At 51.0% G+C, this 27571-nt stretch overlaps 2 protein-coding genes across 3 annotated transcripts in view; both read left to right on the plus strand.

The window, feature by feature from the left end:
* The window catches only part of LOC108930258 (zinc finger protein 420-like), a 1123701-nt gene that overhangs the window by 230792 nt on the left and 865338 nt on the right, over window positions 1-27571 (plus strand). The gene's annotated exons all lie outside the window — the stretch shown is intronic.
* On the plus strand, window positions 292-27493 carry gnav1 (guanine nucleotide binding protein (G protein) alpha v1). 2 transcript variants are annotated; one of them, XM_018745456.2, is made up of 10 exons: window positions 292-418; window positions 707-851; window positions 1406-1497; window positions 7586-7678; window positions 10447-10607; window positions 14548-14676; window positions 21565-21694; window positions 21798-21869; window positions 24132-24219; window positions 25319-27493. In XM_018745456.2, exons 2-10 carry the CDS (start codon window positions 722-724, stop codon window positions 25507-25509), a joined length of 1086 nt encoding a protein of 361 aa, XP_018600972.2. In that variant the 5' UTR covers window positions 292-418; window positions 707-721; the 3' UTR covers window positions 25510-27493. The 2 variants fall into 2 exon arrangements, with proteins under 2 accessions (XP_018600972.2, XP_029108367.1); XM_029252534.1 differs by lacking the exon at window positions 292-418 and having other exon boundaries at window positions 446-851.

Consider the following 27571-nt stretch of genomic DNA (forward strand, 5'->3'; position numbering starts at 1 on the left):
ACAATCTCATATAAATCTGTTCATAAATAAAAATGTCAAACAAGAACAATGGAGCAGAAGGACACGTGACGAATATTTCAATGAAGCGCTACAAATGTGGCGTTTAAATGGTTAAAGAGTCCAAACGCCTTCAAGCCTTGGCAACGCGGCAGCGAGGTACTTCCACGGTAAATCGGCCGTCACTTTACTCTTACTCTTACTTTCAATTGGGGGGTGGAGGGAGACCTCAGCGCGGCGAGGTGTCAGTTTGCCCGCACGTGCGTCACTTCCACTGTGGGAGTGGACGCGCAACTCGCGAGGAGATTGCCGCGGAGTGCGCCCGCGCGCACACACACGTACGCGGGCGGGCGGACGGACGGACGGACGGACGGACGGACGCGACCGGTCCCGCCGTGGCGGCGCGTGGGAAGCGTGACAGGTGAGCTCCACCTGGGCTCGAGACCCAGAGCAGAAAGCGAGAGCGCGAGCGGCTCCGGACCGCGTGCGCTCCCGTCCAGGTGACAGCAAAGTTTTCAGAGCAGGGCTAGGCTTGCCAAACTTCCTCGTGCCCCGCCACCTTGGAGAAAACAGGGTAAAAGTGCACCGCGTCTCTCCGCGGGACATGCTTGTGTGTCGCGCGCGCGCGCGCCGATCCGCGCACCCTGATCGCACCCGGGACTTTCGCCTTTTCTCCTTCTTCTCCTCCTCCTCCTCGCGCGTGGAGAAGAGATGATCGCCGAGGATGGGGCTCTGCTTGGGGTCGCAGCTCAGCGAGGAGGACAGGAAGGCGAGGTTCCACAGCGCACAGATTGACCGAGACCTCTTCGAAAGTGCCAAGCGCGAGATGAACGTGGTCAAGATCCTCATGTTGGGTGAGTGACCTCCTCCCCCCCCTCCACTGGTTACCCCACGAGAACCTTGCGTTTGAGCCTTTTACTCCTGCCTCTTGCCCAAACTGAGGAACGCTTGGCCTGGACACAAAGATCTTTTGTTTCATGCTCTCTGCCTAAGTTTGGACTTTGAAGGAACGCAGAATGAGTGGTTTTAAGCAACCAAAACCCGTCGAAGGCACCAAGCGGCGTGTTGCTCTCTAGGGGTTGAGCGCTCTGCTTTTTGTTGAACAGCGTGCTGGTAGCTTCCAAAAAGCCCAGACGCAAGTGTTAGGCGGAACCTTTTTGGAAGGATCCTGCGGAGATGTTCTCCAAGAGTCAACGTGGGTTTGATGGCACTTAACTAGAAGAAGAATGTCATGAAGCTCCCTATGTTCAGGGTGTAACGATGCATGATGTTGGGCCTCCCTCCCGCCAGATGGAACATGACCTTAGTGTTTGCCCTGGTGTGTGTTTGGGTTGGGAGTGGTCTGCTTCGCTTTGAACCTCATGGTCTCTGACCGCCTCGTGTCCCCTTGTCTTCCATGTCGCCCCAGGGGCTGCGGAGAGTGGGAAGAGCACACTGGTCAAGCAGATGAAGATCATCCACAGCCATGGCTTCACCAAGCAGGAGCTCTTAAGCTTCAAGGTGAGCGTCAACAGCTGAACCGCTTTTGGGCATCGACCCTTCTCTGTCCACGTTTCCTCGTTGGTCACGCCCTTCCCGCGTGGTTGGGTTCCCATGAAGGCAGCAGTGGCAGCGTGAGGAGCGCTGCGGTCTAGGGTTTGGGTTCCAGCTGTTGGACCTTGGACGGCCTGCAAGGATTCTTCAACGCGTGGGTGGACTCGAAGGCATACATGAGTACGTCCCAGGAATGTTCTCAAGGTTTTTTCGAGAGGTTCACCCGCCCCCAGAAGGATGTGGGCTTGTCGTGTAGTCATGCAGGTGAGGTGACCACAACTGGAATGCTTTGAACTGCACTCGATGTAAACGGTGCGCTCTTGAACCCGGGTGCCCTCTCCACGGGTCGCCCTTTGTGCATCACCAGCAGAACGTTTGGTGGTTTTCAAAGTTGTATCATTAATTATTTCTCACCAAATCATTAATTATTTTAAACCGTTACTTCTGATGCTTTTCTCTATGGCAACGTACTGTATCGCATATAACACTCATTTACCGTTTTCAACAGCAGAGTAAATTTGACCGTCACTTCAGGGTTAGTGTCTTGAGGCAGGGGGTGGCATTCAAATCCAGGACTTACAGATTGCAAGGTGATCCTCCTCCTCCTCCCCTCCCGCGCCGCACACTTCATGTCGGGGGTGTAGCCTGGCAATGAAGGGACCGCTTGGTAGGAGGGGTTTCAGTGATGCTGCCCCCTGCAGGTGGGGAGTGTCCACTGCTGGAGAACATGCTCAGGGAGCCTGGGGGAGCAGGACAACCAGGGAGAGGCTGAGCAGACCCCCCCCCCCCCTTTCTGTGGGGGGGAGATCGACCATGCAGGAAAAAGGGGATCCAGCTGCTGCCGGTCCCCCCGCCCCTCTGCCAGAATCCTTTAGCGGGTGGGGGTTCAGGAAAGTGGGGGGCAGCGCTGAGGCCAGCCAGACTCTAGGGTCCGGTGGAATGCGGTGGAGGGGGTGCAATGTGTATGTGGTGGCGTTGACAGAATCCCTTTTGGGGGGGCTTGCAAAGCGGGTTGGCTTGACTCCAGTTTTGTGTGTGTGTGCGAGCGAGCGAGCGAGCACGGGTGCATGCACGTTTCAAGTCCAAAGGTCTCCCTTCACTCCCCCCCCCCGGCTGCTCTTCTCTGGAAAGCACCCCAGTGTGCGAAACGACACAGTGAAAAGCAGGGTAATTACCTTAATCAAGGGTACTGCAGCAGCAGGGATTCGAACCCCAGACCTTCATTTAACTAGGCAACACTCTCACCTGGGACCCCCAACTCCTCCAGATGTTTGACCCGAAATGACCGAATCTGCAATCCCCCCCGGCTCGGCCACGGCCCTGCTCCCGCTAAGGACTTTGTCTCTCTCCAGCTGTGTAATTTGGAGACCGGTTGGCACGGCGACGATGGTCATGTTTGGAGTTCACTATGGAGACGGTGGTCGGGATCCAACCAGGAAACGCACACCGGAACACCCAGCCTTTATGTTCAAGGGGACCGTCGTTTCTGAGGTTCACCCGCACTATGTAATACACACATATGGGCAGCAGATGGTGCAGTGGTTAGAGCTCATAGCTTGCAATTGAAGGAGTTGGGCTCGAATCCCTCCCCCTGCTTTTGTAGTATCCTTCATCAAGGTACCCACCCTCGATTACTACAGTAAAAATGACCCTGCTGCTGTAGAAATGGGTAAACAAGTGCAAAAAAGTGTGAGGTAAATGAATAATAATGCCAAAGTAGTTATATATGTGGTCTTAATTCCATAAAAAGAGCAATGTGGGTTCAGGAGAAGAATCCAAGCAGATTTCTGGAAATGTCTCCTGACCTGATTCCCTCTGCCCCCCCCAACTCATAAAAGGAAGCTTATTGCTCATTCACCCCCCCATATCCAGGCTGTGGGCACATTTCTGTCTTTATTGCAATTGCATCTAACAAGGGGGGATGGAAACAGGGGGCTGTTTTGGCTCCATGTGGTCGTGGGTGAGGGACTGGGGGGAGGAGGGGCGACAGTGGCCAGCAAACCCCGATCCTGTCTCTTATCCCTTTGTGTGTGTTGTACTTGATGTTCGATCGATCGATCGATCGATCAGTAGAATCCCTCAACTCAATGATTAATCAGACTCCGCCCCCCCGTCTGAGCCATAAGCCAATCAGTTTAATTAAGTAAATAGCTATAAAACTGTCCAATAAATAGCAGCAGGGTTGCCTGATTGGGTACCATGGTTCTTTACCTGTAGTAATTCACTGAAAAGGTTGTGACAGGCCATTATAATAATGTAATCTTAGAGGCGACACCTACAATGATTTAGCCACTTATACAGCAGGGTATCTTACTGTATCAGTTCAGATTAAGTACCTTCATCGGCCGGGATTCAAAGCAGGGATGTTCAGCTTGTAACCGCTGCTCCCCCTGCTGGTACCACAGCAGCAGTGCTCTAGTACTGACTCACTTTAAGACCGTTGACCTTGTAAGTCTCTTTTGGGTCGGGGGTTCCGACCTGGCTATGAATCGGGTTCGGTGTGTGCGTGGAGTGTGCATGGCAACATGAGGAGCGCGTGCATTTTGTCCAAGTGCTCTGGTTTCCACCCACAGTGTAAAAACATCCCCATGTCACTCTGAACTACTTATACCGATTTACCCATTTTTACAGCAGGTTAGCTTTTGCTAAATACTAGTGAAGGAGAGGGGAAAAAAAAAAAAAAAACTATAAAACGGGAGAGTTATTTCCGCTGTGTTTCTGAAGCTGGAAGCTCACACGTGTGTCTGGAAACGACTAAATTGAGCCTGGCGTTGTGTGTTCGCCGAGGTTCAGAAGGGCACTGCTCCGCGCCGTAAGCCGAGCGATTTGTCCCTCGGTTCGCCTCTCTGCTGAGCCCCGAGGCACACGTTGTTGTCCTTGTTGTTGTCAGGGGGGTTAGATGTACCGCGGTGCCTGTTCTCGTGTCGGTCCACACACACACTTCTCCCAAATGAGCTGCTGAAGGACACATGGTTAAAGGGTGTGGGTTGATGTTGGTTCTGAGCGTAGCCCTGGTTTGGTCAGTTTGTTTTTTTTGTGTGTGTGTGTGTGTGTGTGTGTGTGTGTGTGTGTGTGTGTGTTTCGTGGGAAGCAAGAGAAAGCTGCAGATTTGTTAATAACACCGTCCTTGGCCTAAGCCTGTTGGGTCGCATTCCAGCTGTTTTTGTGCAGACAAAGGAAAACTCACTGCAGGTTTTGTGCTGGACGCCCTTCTTTGACTTTCGTTTGTGAGCGCAACATTTTACCAGGTTGGGTGTTTCCGTTAAAACTGTTTCAGTTGCTACCAGCAAGCCATCTTGTCACCTTCCTGCCCTCTGCTGTCCGCTAGTTAGCCGCCATCTTCTTGTCGTCTTCTCTCCCTCTGCTGTCCGCTAGTTAGCCGCCATCTTCTTGCCGTCTTCTCTCCCTCTGCTGTCCGCTAGTTAGCCGCCATCTTCTTGCCGTCTTCTCTCCCTCTGCTGTCCGCTAGCTAGCCGCCATCTTCTTGCCGTCTTCTCTCCCTCTGCTGTCCGCTAGCTAGCCGCCATCTTCTTGCCGTCTTCTCTCCCTCTGCTGTCCGCTAGTTAGCCGCCATCTTCTTGCCGTCTTCTCTCCCTCTGCTGTCCGCTAGCTAGCCGCCATCTTCTTGCCGTCTTCTCTCCCTCTGCTGTCCGCTAGTTAGCCGCCATCTTCTTGTCGTCTTCCTGCCCTCTGCTGTCCGCTAGTTAGCCGCCATCTTCTTGCCGTCTTCTCTCCCTCTGCTGTCCGCTAGTTAGCCGCCATCTTCTTGCCGTCTTCTCTCCCTCTGCTGTCCGCTAGCTAGCCGCCATCTTCTTGTCGTCTTCTCTCCCTCTGCTGTCCGCTAGCTAGCCGCCATCTTCTTGTCGTCTTCTCTCCCTCTGCTGTCCGCTAGCTAGCCGCCATCTTCTTGTCGTCTTCTCTCCCTCTGCTGTCCGCTAGCTAGCCGCCATCTTCTTGTCGTCTTCTCTCCCTCTGCTGTCCGCTAGCTAGCCGCCATCTTATCTTCTCGCCAACTGGTGTCTACCAGCAATCCTCCAGCTATCCAAAAGTCTATCCCCCAGCTAGTCATCTTCTTGTCATCAGTTTGTCCTCCTTGTGCTGGAGAACACAGGGCAGAACCGGTCAGCCTGGGCCTGCACTCTGAGGACGGTTTAAAATTGGTAACGTGTGGATCAGAACCGGCAATTACTGGCGATGACATGCTGCTGTGGGGCTGCGGGGGAGGCCTTGCCTGTAATCATGGCCGGTTCATGGCCAAGGTGAACGGCTGAGCGCGCACCACGGAGGCGGTCGGCCACCCCGCGGAAGGGCCCGGGGACGTGGGAAGCTGCCCTGTGGCGAATGCGGAAGGTGAGCGGAGGGTGAACCGCTCACGCACCCTTAGATATCTTCACGCAATCCAAGGAGTCTCCTGCGGCGTCTCCTGGATCGACTGTCAGACAAACACCCCCACCCTCAACGCACGGGGTTAGTGCATGGACACATTTGTAATTTAAGTAAACCCTACCCACCACCCCGTTTGTGTCCTGACCACACACAGATTGAGAGTACCAAACACACCTTTGCCTAACATAAGGAGTTGCTATTCTGTGGGAAGATGCTAGCAAGATCTACGAGTTAAGAAGGGGTGTGTGTGTGTGCGTGCGCGCACGTGCGGATTTGTGAGAACGGAGTCCAGAGCTCCTAGCGAACCCCCCCGCACCATGTTTGGCAGTCATCGCAGACCTCAGGGAGCTGCTGTCGCCATAGACAACTTGACATGTGAACCCAAACCTCAAGACCGGTGCTATTGGCAGCTCCAAGCTGTCGTCACTGGGATTAGCTCTGAGAGATAACGCACATGACCGTGTGTCTCGGGGGGGTGGGGTTTGTCAGCGATGGGGGCGCCAAGTGATGGTGGGACCTCATCTCAATCTTCTCTACTACCCACCCCAGCCAACTTGACTTCGACAAGGGTAAAGGGTCTTCCAGAGAGACTCTGGGACAGAAAAACTGAGGCACAAACAGGAAGTGTAGGCCTCTGAAACAGGAAATTGGCACTAGACTCATGTTGCGCTACTTCAGCATTCTAAAAGGATCAAACTGAGAAGATCTTCCCCTTCATACATGCATCAGGTTGATCTTATTGGTTTTCGAGCCATTTTACGTCATTTTTGCCAACTGCCAACCCCTTTCCGAACTAAAGTAGCCCAAAACGTATCTCCCTTTGGTTCTGCCTGATGCACGACAGCCTTTTTGGAGGTTTTGGCCTCCCCAAAAGCAGTGCATCAGTAGCACATAATTTATCTTGGTTTTAAACCTTGGGGTATTTTTTTATTTTTTAATTATTTTTATTTTAAAAGTGTGCTAAAGATTCTGCCTTGCGTCCCCCCCCATATTAGTTGGTCTTATTGATCTTATTGTTTTGTTTGATTTTATTTCTGGCATGGCAGTTTTTTTTTTTAGGATTTATTTATGGAATAAAGATTTTAATTACCAGAAGTGATGGCAATATTAGTTCCTGTCGATTTGGACAGTGTGTGGAGCCAGACACCTTTGGGCAGGCTGGTGATCCATTTTGATCTGTTTAAAAAAAAATCAGTTGCACGGTGCCTCCAGGCAGCTGATGGTCTGACAAAGCGTTGGGAGAGTTTAAGGCTTTTGTAAGGTTTTGGGCTCAGCACGGCAACATCCAAGGGGGCAGCAGGTCAGGACCCAGAATCCCACCTCCTACCCGTTTGGCTGTACACTTGATCAAGGCATTTACCCAGTATGGATACAGTAAAAATGACTCAGGTGTGTGAATGGGTAAATCAGTGTATGTAGCTTAACATTGCTGTTTTCTTTGAAAAGAAACATCAGCTGAATGAATAAATGTAAATCTATTTCTGAAAGGATCCTGGCATGCTACCAGTATGTACTGGGTTTGAATCCGCAGATCGTCGAGGTGATTGCGCTGTGCACCAATGGGCGCAAGAGAGATGCCCTCAGAGGTCCGTCCTGCAACAGCTGGGTGGTGTTCTAATATTATTAACATTTAAGTGCTGTTAACTGTGTGACCCCCCCCCCCCCGCAGCCTGCTGTCCTGGATAATCTCCTCACCTCCATGAAGTTTGTCCTCCATGGCATGGGGATTTTGAGGATCAACCTGGCAAATGCCAAGAATAAGGTCAGTCTCCCTCTTCAGCACTGTCATTCTCCTCCTTGCTTTAATGGACAATCAATGTTATGTATTCACTCATCTGACCCCTTTGTCCAAGGTCACATAAAATGGTACGTTTGCACACCAAGCTACTTGCAGTAAAAATTACCCTGCTGTACCATTGTATCAGTTGAGGGTGGCTACCTTGATCAGGGGCACTACAGCAGGAGGTGGGATTCAGACTCGGGACTGTCAGATTGCAATTTGACAGCTCTAACCACTCCACCCCTTCCTGCCCCCAGTATTTGCCACGGTGGTGCACGTTACATTCCACGCACGTCCTGATCTTCCGAGATCTTCCGTGACACTCGGGCGGGAGCCCCCCTGCAGGGTCCGCTAGGTGGCAGCAGCTTTGCGCCGGTCGCCAGGCCGTGTGCTGCAGTCTCAGCCCCGACTGATTAATGCCTTGGCAGATTCCTCCACATTCCATATGCTCCGATCCCTATTATGAGCTGGCACCCTTATGAAAAAGCAAATTTTTTTTGTGTTATGCTGAGACTCCTGCCTCCTCATTTCGGGGGAGGGAAATGCGAAGGAAGGCGCGCGTGCCTGCGATATTGAAACGTGCAGGAAAACGCGCTGAGGATGCGAACGTGCTCCAAAAGACGAGCCCTCGGGAAGCGCCGAAATTCGGCACCGTCGTGGCGTTGCTCCCTCTCGTCTTGCATCAAGCTTAGTGCATTAGGAATCTGGAGTGTCGGGTGCTGAAGACACGGCCACTCCACTCCACCCCACCCCAGCCCCGGGCGCTTTCCCGGCTTCTTTGCGGAGTGGCACGTGGTGTTGCTGCCCTACGCGGCTCTCGTCACGCCGCCGTCCTCCTTAATGGTTCCAAGAAGCTGGACGGCACCGGTTTACCATCAGCGTCTAATGAGGCTCTTTTTACAAGAAGGCCTTGTGTGAGAGAACGGGCGTTTCCAGATCATCGGTCACATCCAGATCGGCCCGCGTCGCTTCAGGCGGGAGTCCTGCACATCAGGCCGGACTCTAGGTGGTCTCTGCGGAGAAACTGGACACCTCCACGCATGCAAGCTGGCTGAGAGTGAAACCCGTGTCTTCCTGGTTCAACTCTGAAACATCAGCCTGAAAGCGGTCGATATCTAACAGCTGGTCGTCACCAGGCTCCGATCAGAATCAAACAGGCCGAGGCTTTTCTTCCATTTTGGAATTCTTCACTCTTTACTACTACTAATTTATGTGACTCGTTCCTCCAGAGAGCCGGGTGAGAGATCGGGGGGGGTGTGTTTCAGAAAGTTGAGAAATGTCTCGCGGAACAGGTGAAGGATCCAAGCACCGCGAGTAACGGCACAGAAAAAATATTTTTTCTAGTGTTTATTCTGGTATCTAACACCTTCGTTAAAGGTGACTTACAGCGCCAGGTTTGTACAAATAAGCTACTTCACACTGATTTACCCATCTATAGAACAGAGTAATTCTTACACTGTTACGTCAGGGCCAGTACCTTGATCAAGGGTACTACCTCGGAGCTGGGCTTCAAACCTAACATCTTCAGACTGCAAGGGACGGCTCTAACCACTACGCCCCCTGCTGCCCTGTTTTTAAACCATACAAGAAATGACCAAGGAAGCAGTTTGTGGGAAAGCCCATGAAAGCGACCGCTTGTTTATTGTGGCCTGAGGAATGATGCGAGGCGAGGACTCCCTGCTTAATGACCGGGCCGAGCTTGCGAATCCTGTGCGGTTGTTGCACAGCTGGTACCGCAGCCCCTTGACTCCTGCGCCCGGCGGGTGGCCCTTTCTCCCCTTGGCGGAGGCACTTGCCCTCATTAGCTTCGGTAAACGTCCAGAGTACGTGGGTCTGGCGCGAAGCGTCCGAGCTTCGCTGAATTAGACCGTTTTTCAGGCCAGAGAGAAAAAACTCGCGGTTAATGGTTGAAGAGCATAGAACACCGCCTTACAGGAGGGATTGGTGTCCTTTTTGAAAACCATCACACTTTGCTCTAACGGCTCGAATAAATGCGTTTGCTTCGGCACCATGTTGTGTCGAGTCCCATAGCGCCAAGAACGGTTATTCTTGTTCTCCTGGGGAGTAAGAACAGGGTATAGAGCTGTAGTGGGAGCTGAACCCCATGAGTGTGTGCAGAGACCCCCAGCAGGTCACGCAGGACTTGGGTTCAATAGCTGTTTGACCAGTAGGTTTCTTTGAAACGGGGCCTTAATCTCCCGATATCGATAAAGACCCTGTAATTACGTCCTAATTACCGACCCTGTCACAGCGGGGCGGGGGGGCTGTGAGGCGGAGAGCGGTTAACGCTCTCCTCCCTGCCGAGTTCCGGCCTCACCTGAAAAACGCTCGAGGACACCGGCCCTGCGTTGCTCCAGTCCATGTGACCCCTGATTGGTGAAAACTGGGGGAACCGCTGCGATCCAAATTTCCGGAAATTTCACTGTGGCGAGGAGCTGCTCTTCCCTTTTTCAGCAAGATGTAGAGACCATACAAATAAATGACAATGCTTGTCAGTTCGCTGCCCGGTTGGCCCCTCCTCCAGGTTCCGGTCCAGTAGATAATCTTTGCTTAGTCCCTCTTAGCGGTCCACACCCACTCAAGATTCCACTCTCTGCAGTGACCCCCTCCCTCAGATTCACGTCCAGTTGGTAACCTTCAGCTGGTCCATCCCTCATGTCCACACCCGCTTGTCAATCTTCTGTGTGTTAATCCCCCCTCCGACTCACACCCACTCAGGACACCCCTGTCTGTATTAACCCCTCCCCCAGGTTCACGCCCACTCGGTGTTGTCCTGCGGCCGCTGCTTTGACGAGGACCAGGTGCTGCTGCCGTTCGTGGGCCACGCCCTCTGCTGCCTGTGGGGCGACACGGGGGTCCGAACGGCCGCCGCCCGCGGCTACGAGTACGAGCTCAACGACTCGGCCCTCTAGTGAGTACCGTCGGGAGAAGGGGCAAGCTGACTAAGGCACGGTGGGACCCCCTCATTTGGGCCGTGAGGGATGCGGGTCGTAAGGAAGGGACCATAACTTAATTTGTTACAAGTATATGTAGACTAGAGGAGTGGCGTTTGGTTGTATTCACATTGTGAAGGAGGTGTACAATGACTCTGAAAAGTATTCACCCCCTTAGACTTTCCCACATTTAATTACCTTACACCATGGAACCATGATGTATTTCATGCAGAACTTTTAATCAGGAAAGAGTAATTCTGTAATTTCAGCATGGGAGGAGAAACAATTTAAATTTAAGTAAATTAAAAAAAAAAAAAAAAAAATGAATTGGATGCATAAGTATTCCCCCCCCCCCCCCCCAAGAGTTAATACTTGGTAAGACCACCCTTGGCAGCAATTACAGCTCTCTCTGGGTAAATCTTGCACATCTTGACACTGAGATTTTTTTTGGTGTTTGGCAGTTTGTACTTTTGCATGTGTGAGAGAGAGATCAGCGGTGATTTGCATTAAAGCACACATCCGTCCTTGTATTCTGTACATCCCCCATAATGATCATTGGCCGCGACGGGGAGCTTTATGGGATGCATCTCAAGGGCCCTATATCGAAATGTCGCGCGTCAGCCGTGAAGGTGGTTTTTTTTACTCTTCATCTCCTCGCCTTGTTTATCCCACCTGCAATAACGTTCGGCGGAAAGGAACGCGACCGTTGGTGAGGTAAACGCCGCTTCTCCCCCCCCCCCCCCGCAGCCAAGGGGATATCTGGCAATTAGGCAATTTCTGAGGGGTGACAAATGAGTAACCTGTGATTGAAGAGAATGTTGGATCAAATCCCAGCAGCCATCCTGTCACTGGACCCTCGAGGGGGACGTCCAGCTGGATTTACGGCTCGTAGGTACGAGACAGATGGTGGATGCTGACAATATTAATGTGCCCTCAGACCTGAAGGGAGTGAAGAACAGTGTTCACATGTAGAGAGCGGAGTTATCAGCTTTCCCAGGGCTCCTGCTCGTCTTCATTTGGGTCCATGATGATGATGGAGTGACTCAGCTGTGTGGAAGCGCTGTCACTAGAAATGAACCTACTGGGGTCTCTGTGTGTGTGTGTGTGTGTGTGTGTGTGTGTGTGTGTGTGAGAGCTTGAGATGTAATGCACCCTGGAGGCCTTCGGTGGGATGGAGTGCCATGCTTCCCAGCTCTGTCCACCTCCTCCCAGTTGCACGGCTCCCCGGTGCTTGCGGTCGCTGTGAGTCCCGGACCAAAGTGCTGCTTTTAATTGAAGGGTGAGATGAATGTTTAAAGACTTGTTTAAACAGGGCCGCAGGGGGGTGGTGTGTGTGCGTACGTGTGTGTAAGCGCGTGAGAGCGAGTGATTTCGTTTGCGCTGCGCAGGAGGCTAATTGGCTAAATGAAGTGGACGGGGTTCCCCCCCGGGCGGCCGCGCGGCACGTGTCTCGGCAAATGACCGTCCACGTGGGTCCCTGCAGAGACGGGGGGGAGGGGGTTGCTGCGAGGCCTTGGCGACAATTAACGCGCCACGTCGGTCAGCGGGTCGTGACGCTCTAGTGAAGCGGCCCAGCGGCACGCGGCTCGCCTCGGGGTATCGGGAGAGCGCACCTTCCTTCGGGTTTGACATAAGGGTGGGGCCACAATAAGTGGAAAAGGGTGATGGGGCAAAGGGGCAGGACTAAGTGGGTTGAGGCAAAGGGGTAGGATTAAGTAGTGGGGTGGGGCAGAGGGTGGGCCAAATAGGTCGGGTGGGGCAGATTGATTGCCGGTGAACATACAGCAGGGGCAATTGTGCACAGATCACACTTCTCTTATGCAGTAAATTTTTGAGCTGCTGAGATTTACTTTAACAAAAGGTATTATTTTAATCCTAGAAATGTTTCTCTGTTCTTTGCTTCTCAGGTAGCTCTTATTGTGGCCTCATTTGCATGATTCACCTGGGAATGTTACTTTTGTATTGCGATTTAATACATTACTATTATGTATAATGTAATACCGTCCAGTAATTGGTTATGCGATGCCTATCGTTAGTGTTTCGCCGGAGTAATTTACGACGAGCACCTTCTCAAGGGTAAAAGAGCAGGTCTCGCCGGAATCCCGTCCTCGTTCCGACCCGCGAACGTGTCCATCTGCGCATCCAGGCCACACGTTGGCGTGAGTTTTGCCGCGCAACATTCTCGCTGACGTTCTTGTCGCCGATCACTCGGGGCGCGGGGATCTTTGTCTTTCCGCTCGCGGGAGTTTGTTCTCTCGCTCTGTAAGAATTCCACGCAGACCGGCGGGGAGGGAGGGGGACGCGTGCGCTACGATGAATCATTAAGACAAAGCGTACGTGTCAAGATGCGAAGGTGGTCCGCCGGGTGGAGCGATGAGCGTTCGCACTTGGATTTCGCTTTTGATCCGTTAGTCAACATCCCTGATGCGTGTCTCTGTGTGCTTTCCTTGCTCTCATAGTGTGTGTGTGTGTGTGTGTGTGTGTGTGTGTGTGTGTGTGCGCGTGCGCGTGCGTGCGCGCCTCCGTCTTATCTCTCCTGCACCTGGCTCCGGGTGCTACAGGGGGAAGGACAGCCGTTTAGGTGCTGTCAAACGGGGGCGACTCCCAAACGACTTGGTCATCTGATGTCGATGACACGTCTGTTGCTGGGGGCGCCGCACTGCCGTGGCATTTTGGATCATCCGTGTGAAGTGGCGCAAACGCTTGGGACTGGAGTCCCGTCAAGCCCCCCACCCCCCCCAAAGGCTGCCCGTGGCTGCCTGTCTCGGTCCCTTTCTGTTACCGCTCCTGGCTGTGTAGCTTACTTCTCCGTTCGGTTCATTTGCTGCGGGACCGTTCTCTTTCCCGGCCCGTGAAACGTAACGGCGTCACTCTCCTGCATGCAGCCCTCGCTGCTCAAGTTGTGCCAAGTTGCCTGAAGTACCTGGGTGGAGCAGTCTGGCTTTCTCGACCCCGGTGACCTGCGGTAACCCTTTCAGATTGAAGGGGCTTCACGTTGGGGGGGGGGGGGACTTCGTGCCAGTTCCATTTAGCTATCCTGCTGGGTTCACTGGTCGCGGTCAGGGTTGCAGACTTCTCCCGCTGTAAACACGGAGAGGTAAGCGACCATGAGAAAAGGATGTGTAAAGATCTCTTGTCTTCAAGCGACCCACCCCCTGCGGTCAACCGCACGCTCGCCGAGGGCTTGTCTCCTCTCGTTCGCTCCCCCGCGGTGGGAATGGTGGTGTGGGCCAGGGTTCTCGCTCGAAGAGCTCCACTAAGCCAAGATGCCTGCCAGGCTCCATGTGCATCTCCATGTCCGGGAAGGCAGGAGGCGGAAGGTTTGAGAAGGTGGGGGTTGGTCGATCGGTGTCTTTCAGCCTGAGGGTACATACTCTCTCCACAGGGCTGATGGGACTGGACTGGACCGGAATGTCACGGAGTCCATTCGCTGGAGAACGGTTTCCCGAACTTTGACACCCTTGTGGGTTCCTCTCGTTTCATGGTTTTCGTGACCTCTACTTGCTAACACCCCGCTTCCTCAGCCTTCTCGTCATGTCGGCAGAGGCTAATGTGAAACGTAAGATAGTTTGTGGAGATAAAGTCCAACTTCGCATCTAGTGTGGTTTCATTTGTGCATAGACATGACTTGTCTGCTTCAGTGGATCGCTGCATAACATGGATCAGCGTTCACGCTTAATAATGCAGTCACCCTGTTATGTCCCCTGCATTGTATTATTTTGCTTGGGGAGATAGTTGTTAAAGCCTGAACAAGAACCTGTGTTTCACACAGTGCTCTTCATTCTGCTCATATCACTGTTACCGTTTCAGAATCGGAGAGCATTGTCTTCCACCCAGGAGTGACAGATTCATTGCCAGTCACATACAGGACATTCAAGCTGGTCTGTTGCTTTTTTTTTTCCTCCTGCTCTCTTACAGTTTCTTTGAGAACATGAATCGGATCACATCCCCGGGCTACATACCCACGGAGATGGATGTGCTTCGGGTGCGGCTGCGGACCACCGGTGTGATTGAGACCCAGTTCAAGGTCAATCACCTGGTCTTCAGGTAGGAATTGGTCCTCAAGTTGGGTCTTGACATCTGTCCAAGGGTCAGTCACCTTACCTTCTGGTGTGAGCGTGTTCTTCGGAATCTAATATAGAGCCTTGTGACCCAGTTAGTTGTAGTCAACCATAAATTGCTTCAAGGTCAACGACCTTGTCCCTGAATGGGACCACCTCAGTCAGTAACCTGGTCCTTAAATTGGGTATTGACATCTATCAAGGGTCCATCACCCCATCTTCAGGTGTGACCTTGCTCTAAAGACCGCAGCTGGTTTTCAGGTGGACCCTTGCAGTCCAGCTGATTGAGGAAACAATAAGCCAACTCAAAGTCAACCTGGTCTTCATGTAGATTTGTTGGACTAAAAGCTGTGAAAATTCTTTTGAAGTTTGAAGTTAATCTCCAAGAGACAATTATGCAGCAAATTCAAGTTCTGCTCTTGCCAGCCAAAGTCATAAACTCGATGTAAGTCTCGTTGTGGTAGGAGTTGGAAAGTTTGGACGCAGGTAAATTAGGTCCACTTCTGGGAGTTTTAGCCTTCTTTGTGCTCCTGGATGACTGGCTGTACGTCGGGAATTGTGATTGCAATCTCTACCGCAAGGTAGGCATCCAGTGAAGGCTCCCTGGCCGCAATGCAGGTCTGCTGAAAATCCTCTCCCACCCACTTGCCCCCAGTAACTGTGATAAATTGTAGTTTATCACTGTGAGGCACGTGGATGCTGCAACAAGGCTGAGAGGGGGGTATCGGAGGGGGAGACTAAGGAGCCACAAACCACTGAATTGAAAGCAGAGGGAGAACCATATTGGGGTGGAGTTAGGTTGAGCGCCTGGGTTTGAGTTTGAGGAAGGCAATTTTGGCTATAATGCAGATGTTTCTGTCAAACTTTTCTAAATGTGAACTATCCAGATTTTGTAATCTGGGGGGAAAAAAAGGGGAAATTAATGTTCGGAGCACTGGAAGTTGGTTGTAATGCTCACCGTGCGTGGAGCCCTCTGATGCACCTTGGACAGACGAGTTATGGGTCCTGACGGCAGTGTGAATATTTAACCAAAGCATCAGAGACAGTAATATGGCGGGTAATTTTCCACTTGGTGGCTAGTGTGTGATTTGAATAGTAATTCCCCTTCTCCTGCCCCCAGTTCCCCATCCACCCCTTGTGTAAATGCCTGCTCCTTGATGCCGCCTTTTAACTCTGCTTATATGAGTGGCGGATAAATCAAATTACTTCAGGTGGCACGACAGTTCTCTCATAATGTCCGCCCCTTCATCGGCTTTTCCGAGGTAAACGGAGACAAAGCGCATGGAAATGGGGCACGGCAAAGACGGCGCATCTTCTAACACTTGGGCTAAGTTTGACTGACAAGACCGAAGGCTCCTGCCAAGACGAGAATTTACAGAATCGACGGGGGGGGAGAAGGTTTCTACTCCCATTATCTTTTGCCGATTTATTCGTCAACAGTTGGCGGAAGATCGTTTGTCAGCGATGACCGTTATTTTATCATCACTCGGCGGTCTCTTTGTGACAGCACTTGGCATCTGCGGAGATTACAGCGATGCTCGTCGATGTCCGCAGCCAGCTAATTGGCTCTTCCTAACGATGTTGACATGCTCTGCCAAAAACGCCAGGAGTATCTGGCGTCCGCGCTTTGCATAACGAGTTGTCTTAACCGGAAATTAATCAGATGGGATGGGTGGAATTTGCAGACTTGGGGGAAAGAGAGTAATTGTCATCGCAGTGACATAAATATTTCCCTGTGCGTCCGCCAGTCCCTTCATCTATTTTGCCGACTGCCTTTCCGATTGAGGGTTGTGGTCCTATTTCTTATTATGCATTCATTTTAGTCACTTACTGGATTCTGCAACCCAAAACAGCTTAAACTGCCTGAATTTCTGTAATTTTCCAGTACCCTCAGCTGTCATATAGCTGCTTCACTACAACGTCTCATGAGAATACATCCCTCTTTTCACTCAATGGGCTTTTTATTCTGTACAGGGCCATTTCTGCCTGTTATGTGGTCATTTTATTTCCCCAACAGGTATTTTATTTTGTGCAAGAGCATCAGTGCTTGTATCAGACATTGTGGCACAGGCATGAACACCTGGTATCTCAAAACAAAAAGGCTTTAGTTACTCAGTGTTGTAAATCTGGCTACTTTCTGGGTAAATCAGCCTCAAAATTACCATGGAAACATTGACCGCTAGAGGAAATAAATCATGCAGTCAATTGAAGATCATCTGACCTCATACATTTATTGGCGACCCTACGCAGCACCTATAACAGCGTAGGGTCTGTGCTTTTTGCAGAGTGACAGATGCGGGCAGTGATTTTGTCAACATTATTTCTTTACATCATGAACATTCATAAACCATATTATCAAAATATCTTTTAAAAAGGTTGAAAAGTCACTGGGAAAGGGTGCGAAGGCAGACAAACATGAACCAAGTAGAAAAAATATAAATCATACTTTTATAAATAAGTAGTATTTCTTGTGTGTGAACCAGTTTTTTCTCCCCCCCCCCCCCCCATAAGAAATAAGTGGAATTAGTCAAATTGGGTCATTTAATGCAACCAATTAACTCTGTTACATGAAAGACAGGCTTGATAGCGACAGTCAAGTCCCCCCCCCTCGCCATCACTACAGTGGAAATTACCATCCTTAAACATGACTTAAACTGGCAAATGACCTGAAGGTTCCGGAAGCTTCATCGCTGCGTCACCTGCTGCCGTGTTTTGAATGGAAAATTTCCATCGAGCGACTGAATTTCTCCCACCTTCTACAGTCTTGTCTGTCCCACAGGTGCGCCAGAGATCGATTGGGTGGAAATAAGAAGCTGTTGAAAATGTTTGTGGTGTAATGTTAATCCCGACAGCCAACCTTTTTAGCCTTTTCGGCCTTTTAGCTTCAATGTGCTTCACCGTACAGACCTCCTGCCGGGCCGCGATCCGCACCGACGAGGGAAAGGCCGCCGAGTACAAAAATGATGGACGACGACACCGTTTGCCCTAAATGATCAACGTCAGCTTTGTTCCTACCCGTTTTTGGCCTCGGCGGCCAGATCCGTGAGGAGAGCCCTTTCGCTCGGCTGGCGTCCCGGTTGCAAGACTCGCGGTATTGAAATGTCACGAGTTACAGGGGGCCGTGCGTCGTTAGCATTCGGCGCAGCTCCGTCCGCTAGATAAAAGATTAATCTGTTCGCCGAAATGGCTTTTACTGCGGAGCGCTGCAATAACGGCACGGTTTTCCACATCGTGGCACCCGGCACCTGGGCCTTGTTTGGACGAGCGGGGGAGGGGGATTCCGGCGAGACGGGTGGCGAAAGGGCGGCCGTGGCCTTGTAAATCAAAGTACTTTCGTGTCTCCCTGCCGACTTTGTGGGATCCGCCGTCGCGTTTTTTCCCGTTACTGTGTGTGTGTGTGTGCGCGCGTGCGTGTGTGTGTGTTACACTGCACTGCTGTATCGATGCGTGAATGATTGTAAGGCATTTACTGTACTGTGTCTAACGCTGTAGGTCGCTTTGGATAAAGGTGTCGGATAAATTCCTGTTAACGATGGTAGTGCGTCGCTTTGGAGAAATGCGCCTGCTAATTGAATTAAACGCAGATTTAAATGTCAACGGTTATGTTGTGCAGCGCAGAATGACGTTTGTTTCAATTCAGCAACTCAGATACTCGCTTTCCATAACCGCCTATCAAACTAAAAAAAAGTGAAGGTTAAGAAAATGTAGGTAAATAACCTAAAAAAATAAAAAATTCAGATGAGGTGCTAAGTTGCTAACACTACCAATGAATTATAGTCTGACTGGTCACGTTAAACATAAATGTATGTTTTAATAAGCGGTTAACTTATTTTGTGTAAGAAACTTTGACAAATGCTTTCATCTTCATTTCGGACTTTTGAGGGCACTGGTCGTATTTTTTCTTTTTTCAATAAATCCTGTTTCGATAGCAGCGTTTTTGGCGCCGCTTTTGGTCGGAGCAGCAAGTGCCACAGTGATTAGAGCTGCCACCTACCATTTAATAGACTTAGGTTCGAATCCCACCTCCTACTGCGGTACCCTTGGTGAAGGTGCTTAATTGATGCAGTAAAAATTACCCTGCTGTATAATTGGGCAAATCGCCATATCCGCCTTAGTGCACAAACGTCATTGTACGTCATTTTGGAGGGAAGAATCAATAGCGATGACTAATAAAAGCGAAGGTGATCATACTCGTGTGCTGTATGTGGGAGATGAGCTCTATTTTGTAATAATCTGCCCTTTTCACTGCCCCACCCCTCCGTTCCTTGTGTTGCGAGGTGACTCTCTTCCGTTGCCTTGCCGAAGGCCTCGGGACGCAGAGCTTTCTTTGAACAATGCGACGCTCGGCCACGTGATCGTGGCGATCCTGGGTGGAAAAAGGCTCGTGAACCGCAGGCTCATCCGAACCCGTCGCCTCCGTTCTCGCAGCCTCGTCCTGCCGCCCCATCTGGTGCCAGGGCTGTTGGGTGAGCTTCACCGGTCCCCCCGCCAACGCTCCCAGTCCGGCTGCTGCTGTGTAAACTGTACCGCTGTAAACTGGGCCTCGGGGCTCGTAAACATCCGGCAGTAAAGACAGGAATGCCGGTACGCAGATTCAGGGAACCTGTGGTCTTACGGTCGTACTCTGGTTTTTTCTTTTTTTTGGCATCGGCAGCCTGGTCTCTTGCTGTTTCCCCCAGCGGTCTTCTCCTCCACGACTGCTGCTGCACCCCTGGATGGGATCTTCTTGGAGGAATCCTGTGTGTTGGCTAGTGACCAAAGGCTTTAACACCACGGCTGGTTCTCTTCACCCCCCCCCCCCTCCCCAGCACTTACCGTAATACCTCATTTTCACACTGGAAGTAGTGTGCTATTAACCGCTCCTTACTGCACTGTCCCCTCTTTTTTTCTCATTTACAATTATTTAGCTGACACTTTTTTCTTCTTACCATCTTAAATCCCCTACAATTATTGACCCATTTGTACAGCAAGGTAATTTTTACTGTACCGATTCAGAGTAAGTACCTTGATCAAGGGTACTGCAGCAGGTGGAAATCGAACCTGGGGATCCTAACCAGTACACCACCTGTCGCCCCCTGACCACTATCAGTTTGGACATCGGCGGCGCAGCAGTTACGCGAGCGAAGGAGGCTGCCAGCGTGACAAGGAAGGGTGACCGGGTTCTTGCGGAGCCACCCACTTTTTGGTACATTCTCCTCCATTCCTTGCGGAGATCATTTTGCACGCGCTGCTGCGACGGCCGCTGTTTTCGCGGAGATATTTTCAATTTTCTTTCAATAAAGCTGCTTACGAGCGACCCCGTGCTGTTCGGGTGTCATTTCCTCCCTGGAAGCTACTCGTCGGATTTCTGCGAGATGGAGACTGAAGTGGGGCGACTCGGGGGACGGGGGGGAGGCACAGATGTGCCATTTCAGAGCAATAACATCTCAACATCTCCAGCACGGTGTCTCTGAGAACCGAAATGAGGTCTCTCGTCTGAGGGCTCATGTCCCCTCTCCTGGTTTTGGGGAGGTGGGGGTGGAGATGAGCGCGGTCCTTATAGAGCGCCTCGCCACCGAAGCCCAGCATGTCCCGTCGCTAAAGCAATTCAATACGTGTCTCTGTGTATTTCATGCCAGGATGCTCTGGACCCCATCTGCACAGAAATGTGACCGTTGGTGTGTGCCTCACTCTATGGGGGGACAATTGTCTTGACTGCAAAACAACACTTTTCCTTTCGTACTCAGCTGTATTCAAAATCTGAGGCCAAATTTATATATATATTTTTGTACTGTGTCGCTTAAATGAAGGGTTATTCATATTTGGAAAATTGGGCTGACAGGATGCTTAAAAGTCCCAGTAACAACCTTTTCAGTTGGGGGGGGAAAAATTCTCCTGGAAGACTTATCTTCCGCTGCCAAGGCTGAAAATGCCAATATCTGGCGCTCTGATTCTCCCATAGTGGAGATTTGGCCGACAGTTTTCCTGTAAATCTCAGCTTAGAGAGGATAGAAATTTTTAGCGATATGGAAGACATGGTGGCACAGCGGGTAGCACTGGTGCCTCACAACTCCAGTGCTGTAGATTTCGGCATGGGTTTGAATCCGGCTCCCTTTGCTGTCTGTAGAGTTTGCGCGTTCTCCCTGTGTTCCTGTGAGCTTCCTCCAGGTGCTCTGGTTCCCTCCCACAGTACAAAATACAGGTGTTTCAGGTGGGCTGCTGACTCTAAAGTGTGGGATCCTGTGTGTGTGTGTTAGTGACGTCACTGAAATGGACTGGTGGTCCAGGGAATGCTCTGCCTCACACCCCAAGCTTCCAGGTTACGCTCTGCATCACCCCAACCCTGTGCTGAACAAACTGTCAGTGGTAATGGATGGAAGGATGGACCATACTGATCTTCTCACCTTTTTAGATTTTGACTGAGGACAAGAAGGTGCATCGGGGTTATCAGAACAAACAATTCCTACCGTGACGTCCAGCTTTCATAGCGATGAATTGAACTGACCCTGCGGCACCTCTTCTTAATTAACAATAACGCTGTCTCTTCATTAGTATTTATTGGGGCAACTGTTCATAATCGCAGTTATGTATTTGTGGAAGGTTCAGCCGGAAGGTACTAAACCCCAGGCATGTCGCATGGGCGCAAGGGCGTGGAATCACCTTCTCATCAGCCCGCTGACTTAATTGAAGCGAATAAATGAGGGCCAAGGTGGAATAAAATTGAGGCGACCTCATCTGAACAAGGCAACCCTTGTGGACTTTTCTAGCAGGCAGGTTGATTATGGTTGAACCCCAAGGTCCTCGCTCAAGGGGAACAGTAATACTCCAGGATGAGACGGGAGTTGGGCTGTGGTGTGACGCTACCTGACGGTCGGCTGCCCCTCCTCCGGCTCAGAATGTACGACGTTGGCGGCCAGCGCACCGAGAGGAGGAAGTGGATCAGCTGCTTTGAAGACATGCGGGCCGTGCTCTTCGTGGTGGCCCTCAGCGGGTACGACATGACCCTGATGGAGGACCCTACCGTGGTGAGCAGGAAAAACCATGTATAACCCCTTTGCACAGGTGACTTCCGCTGTGACACATCGCCCAGGGTTCAGACCCACTCACCTCCCGTTGCTTCTCCCACAGAACCGTCTACAAGAGAGCCTGAAGCTCTTCTCATCCATCTGCAATAACGTTTTTTTCAGGCGAACCTCGATGGTAAGCACCTCCTACCCCACCGCGGTCTCACAACAGATGGAACGAACCCAGTGAATATTGAGGCGGAGGATTGATTGTGGTTCACCCTTATTGACGTTGAATGCGACGGTTTTCATAACGCACAGCAATGAAAAAAAATCCCTCAATCCATCTGAAAACACAGGAAACGCGGGAGTGTTGCCTACCTTTCTTACTGTATCCCAGAATTCATTGCAAATAAGGACGATGGCAAGGAATTTAATTCTAGACGGCATCCACGTTTCCAACCCGTGGTCAATAATTTCTAAGCGTAGATTAACCGATGGTCACACCTCCTAGAAATGGTTCACGTAGTTACATTTATTTTGATATTTCGCTCTTCAGGCATTGATGTCGGATGTCTGCCGTTAACGTTTGATTATAACGTGTCACGGATGTCGGCTTGTTTTCCGGCGCTTTGCCAGTGACGTGGTTAAAGAGCTTGGCTGGGGTCCCTCACGTAGGGGAATCTCTTGGGCCGCTCACGAGGACGCGGCTCGCCTCAAGGCTCGGATCTCTCCGAGTGCACGTGGCGTGTTTACGAGTGACGACGCACAGTGTGCAATTAACCGGCGTTCCTCACTTGCATTAATGCGCTCCCCTTTATGACCAACTACGACCGTCACGTTTTTTCCGTCGTAATCCACTACGCCCGGAACGACGGAACAAATCGAGATGTTGCTGCGAGCGCGTTAACCGCGCACGTCACCGCACAGGAACGCTGTCATCCGTCTCATGGCGGGAGGACTAAGGTTCACCGTGACCGTGTTCGAAGGGTTGCTTCCCCCCCCGCTTGTAGAGGCTTGTTTCTGCAGTGGAGCGGCTTTCGCGTGCCATTTTTGCACAGCTGTCTCGCTGTCCCGGTCGCAGGGTCTCAGTCTAACGAACACCTTCGTGGTTCGTCACGGTTAGTTGCCTTCCGTCCACCAGACACGGGTTTGACCGGGCAACTTCACAACCAGCACGTGGAACGTGGGGACGGGCGCCTCCGCTGGCGTTCTGCTTTGTTTTGAGACCCTTTCCTCTCCAACATCGGTGTCGCCCCTCCGCGTGACTCCGGCTTCGTAATTAAGCCCCATAATTCACCTCTCCGTTACAGCTCGCCGTCTGATTGCCTCTAGTAATTAGAATACGCGGATAATTCAGCCGTGCAGAGGGCGACGGCGGTCACGCGCCGCGGCCCCAGTCGGCAGTTAAAAAGCATGTTAACGAGGCCACTTAATTGGTGTCGTTCGGCCAGTTACCGCAGCACGTTCGTCGTCGGGTCCCGAGCAGCCGGGCAGAAACGATCACCCATGTCTACATGCCGTGGTCTTTAATTACATCTCCAAGGATGGTCAACAGCGGTCGACCGTTGTCCTTTAGTTCTCCCCCCCCATGTAGCCTATATGGGTCTAATTACAAGTAGGGGTGTGTGTGTGTGTGTGTGTGTGTGTGTGTGTGTGTGTGGTTTGTCTCCCCCCCCCCCCCGTACTACTCTTTTTACTTATTTGCTTGGTTTTGCTGTCCCGAGAAGACATTGCTGAATGCAGCTAGTAAATGACAGCGGTAAAAGCTGCCAATAGGCCTTCTGTAGCTCTAGTCGTCATCCTTGATCCGAACGACCCCGTTAGCGCTGTCGCTGAAACGATCCATGTGGAAATGGTTACTTATGCTTACATATATAAAATTAATGTAAATTTTAATATAATTACGTTTTAATAAAAAAAAACACATATATGGTATCTGTAGCAAAAATTCTGGCTCAGTTGGTCTTTCTGGGTTTTGTGGCCACAATAATAAATCAAGACAGAAGTGTGTTTTGGATCATTTTCTTGTTTTCCAGATACTTCAGCGAATGTTTTAGGAGAAATCTTAGCTTTCATGTGCCTTACAGGTGAACGAGTGAATGAATGAGCGAATGAATGAATAAATATGGTCAAAGCGCGTTGGACACGTCGCCCCTCCAGGGTGTACCCTGACTAGGCCAGTGCCCCGTGTTTCCGGGATAGGCTCTCGACCACCACGACCCTCCACTGTTCGGTTATCGATAGCGAGTGAATGAAATAAGGTCGTCTCCAGGTTCAAGTTCCTCGCTGGTGAACCTCAGTTTATTCGTTTGACTTAGCCTCGCGTGTTGACCACTTCTTGCTTACAGATTTTAAAGGAAAATATACTCAATGGGAAAAAAAAATTGGTGTCTTCTATTCCACCTTTGGATGTTGTGGAGCGTCAACGTTGTGACAGCAGTTTTTTGTCTTCCAGATCTTATTCTTGAACAAGATTGATCTGTTTCAAGAGAAGATCTTGCACTCTGGAAGACACCTGAGGCTGTATTTCCCGCAGTACAGAGGTGAGACCGCGTATTAGCAAAAACATAATGCGTAAAAACTAGTGAAGTAAAATGGATCTTGGGAGATTAGTAAGAAAAATAGGTTAAAAATTAGCAGTGGGCTTAGACCCCATGCCCACTTGAAGGCAGCTCTTGTGGCTTGAGTTCATTAAAAAATGGGAGTGTGATGCTGTGGAGCACCCAGGTTGGAGAACTTCCCTTGTAAAGATGCCTGTTGTCTCTCATGAAACATCTCCGTACCAGTTTCAGAAACTTTTTCACCTACTAATGGCACTGCAGGAGGAGAGGTGGGATTCAAACCCATTCTTTGAGTGCAGGGTGTCAGCTGTAGTCCTGGTACTACCTGCTGTCACTTGAGTCCTTTGGGAAACCTTTCTGGAAGCTTCCATGCTGTTGATGGTCACACTGCAGACCACAGCAACACCCCCTCATGCTAATTCCAATTTGACGGCACGGACGACGAGATTGGATTCTCTGACCGGAGGTCGTCGACACCCAACCTCTTAACCTTACTTATGCACTCGCTTCCTTTCAGTCTTTGCGCTTCAGAAGCACAATAATGTGTCTGTGTGTCCCCCACCCCCCCGGGGGGGGGTCATCTTCATAAATAATTCATCCCGCTGCCTCTTTTTTCCAGTGGAAATGAGTGTATTTCTGGCGGAGCTGCGAGATCATTTTAACGCGGGGGGGATTGGATCGGATCTGAGGGGTCCGGAGTTCCGGCCAGCGTCACCCTAACGCTTAGGCTCCGAGTTGCATTGTGGGTAGGGGGAGCCGCATCCAGCGGTGGCGTCACAAACTGAACCCGACAGTTTGTGGAAAACGGACTTCCCTGCCCTGAGCAGCTGTGCGCACATCTGTTGGCTCCGGGCCTCACGAAGGTCCTCGGTAGCCTTTCGTTCCCTCAAACCTGCTCTGGAAGGTTAGGGCTTCTGCGGTCCCCTCCCGAAATCCACTCCCGTTTCTGAAACCCGAGCACTTTTGTTGACTTTGCCCATTTCGGCTCAGCCACGATGTCCAGAGAAATTGTCCAGTATTTTTGTGTTTGCTGACCTGGTCCTGCCACCTGTCTGCCCTGCCCCCCCCACCTCCCGGACAGGTGCCGACTACGACGTGGACGCGGCAGCTCGCTTCATCGCTGGCACATTCATGGCGCTCAACGCCACGCCCAGCAAGTTCGTCTACCACCACTTCACCACGGCCACGGACACGTCCAACGTGCAGGTGGTCTTCCAGGTGGTCATGGACACAATCATGAAGGAGAACCTCGAGGCCGTTTCCCTGCTCTGAGGGTCCGAATCCAGGTCCCCGAACACTCAGCAGCTTTTTGAGACCCGTGTCCGGAATGGCAGGACACCTCCGTAGATCCTGCTCCCCTCCCCCCCCCCACGTTCCCAACTCGTTCAATTTATTTCCCCGTTGTAATCGCTGGAGGAATGTGGATATGAATAACTGTTATGAAGGCAAACCCCTTTCCTGCCGTGATTTAGTCGTTTGTTCTGTTCAAGAGTAACTTGGGGTGTGTACGGCAGCTCCATCGCGGTCACCTCTCCTCATGAGCCTGGCTCCTGCACTCCAAGGCCACCGTCAGGTAGGGGGTCCAGCTGTAGCCACCGCTGTTGGAGAGGAACATCTGCGTCGCCGTCTACATGAGTGACTACTGCGGGGGCGAGGAGGGCTGGCGCCGGCTGAGGTCGACGTGTCCTTCAGCGGTGGCATTTTTTGAAGCGTGAATGGTGAGGCGTCTCTGGGTTAAATGTGATTCTGCTCATGGGTCAACGGGGGTGAAATAGCAGACAGTTTTGAGGTCATTGACAGGGGTGTGAAGGTTAGGAGGGTGTGAGAGGTTTAGGGTTGGAAGCGTTATTAGGGTTTGGAAGGTTTGGGAGCTTTAAGGTTTGGTGGGTTCAGGTTTAGGGTTCATCGGGTTTAGGAGGGTTAGGAGTGTTTAGGGTTTAAGAGGGTTTGGGAGGTTTAGTGATGTTTATGGTTAGAAGGGTTTGAAGGGTTGAGGTTTAGGGTTAGAAGGATTAGGAGAGTTTGAGAGGTTTAGGAGGCCTGATCCCTGTTGCCAGGGTGACTCTTACACCTTCACTGTTGGCCTTCAAGTGCAGTACACCCGAGTGTCGGGAGCTCAGAGGGAACCAGTATTTATAGTTCTCCAACCAGCAGAGTGCGATCAAAGTGCCGTTTGTAGCGCCTTCATGACAGTCGTGTGACGCCACCATACAGCTGTGCCTCGGGTTACCACCGCGGTAAACACTGTGTATAAATTGCGTGTGACGAGTGGCAGATGCGGCCGATGAGGACGCAGGCGACGGCGTGTGGAGTGGACATTTGGTGTCGAGTGTTACGGAGCTGTTACGTAGGTGTGATAACGCGGTATCGCGGCTCACTGGTGCGTTTTGGCCAGGAGTGAGAACCACTTTAACTTATGTTAATGTTTTTTGGTTTCACTGTCTTTGGTGCTGAGGCTTCGCTCCGGGGCTCTTTAAGGAGTTATTTGCGGAGGGGCGACTCCAACTTTGCCCCCTCCCTGTCCATAACCTCCAGAACGTGCGTCTCTCCAGAGGCGTCCACCTCTTCGCGTCCCTTTGCAGGCCTCGCTTTGCTGCTGCTCTGCTTGGTCTTCATCCTGGACATTTTGTCTTTTAGTACCTTCACCTGCCTGGATTTTAAAGCAGAATATTTTGTATGGTTTATCTTTTAAATGTAATTTTATTTAACCTTCTTAGGATCCTCGTTATTTGGAGCATTTTCTGCTTTGGTAGAAACCAGCCCTCACGCAGTGACTCGTGTCCTTTTCCCACCGAGGGGTTGAGAGCTGTTTTGGGAGACGCACAGGGACAGGGTGACACTGTTTGGTGAAACTTTTCCTTTTTTAAACTGTTCTGTAAAAGATGGGCTCATCCTGCCAGTGGTGAGGATGGAGGAGCTCGACTCCACTGCTGAGCTTTAAGTCACTTAAGAAGACGCCACGTGCCTTTTTTGTATATAACCACAAAAGTAATGGTCGGCCTGTTACTGTACGTACAGTTTTAATTTAATGCCGTGTGTACAGCTGTTCACACTTCTGGAAAGAGCTGTGTAAACCGAGTTACTGTGAACGTGTGTGTGTGTGTGTGTGTGTGTGTGTGTGTGTGTGTGTGTGTGTGTGTGGAGCTGCGGAATAATGCACTAACATTAAAGTATAGTCTTTGTTGTTTTATTACTGCAAATCGATGCGTGTTCAGTTGAAAATATTTGAAATACCAATAAACAAAAGTCTATTAAAGCAGTTATTTTGCTCCGTAAGTCATCACACCCCCCGGTACAGTATTATGTGGCATGAAAAAGGCAGTTGAGGGATCAG

Source organism: Scleropages formosus, chromosome 1 (assembly GCF_900964775.1).
Source record: "Scleropages formosus chromosome 1, fSclFor1.1, whole genome shotgun sequence".
Classification (NCBI taxonomy): Eukaryota; Metazoa; Chordata; class Actinopteri; order Osteoglossiformes; family Osteoglossidae; genus Scleropages; species Scleropages formosus.

Excerpts from the sequence above, each read along its gene's own strand:
- gnav1 (XM_018745456.2), top strand. The coding sequence starts at position 722 with ATGGGGCTCTGCTTGGGGTCGCAGCTCAGCGAGGAGGACAGGAAGGCG. Across the intron at positions 7,679-10,446 it reads TGGCAAATGCCAAGAATAAG|GTTCACGCCCACTCGGTGTT; the intron begins GTCAGTCTCCCT and ends CCCCTCCCCCAG. Across the intron at positions 14,677-21,564 it reads GTCAATCACCTGGTCTTCAG|AATGTACGACGTTGGCGGCC; the intron begins GTAGGAATTGGT and ends CCTCCGGCTCAG.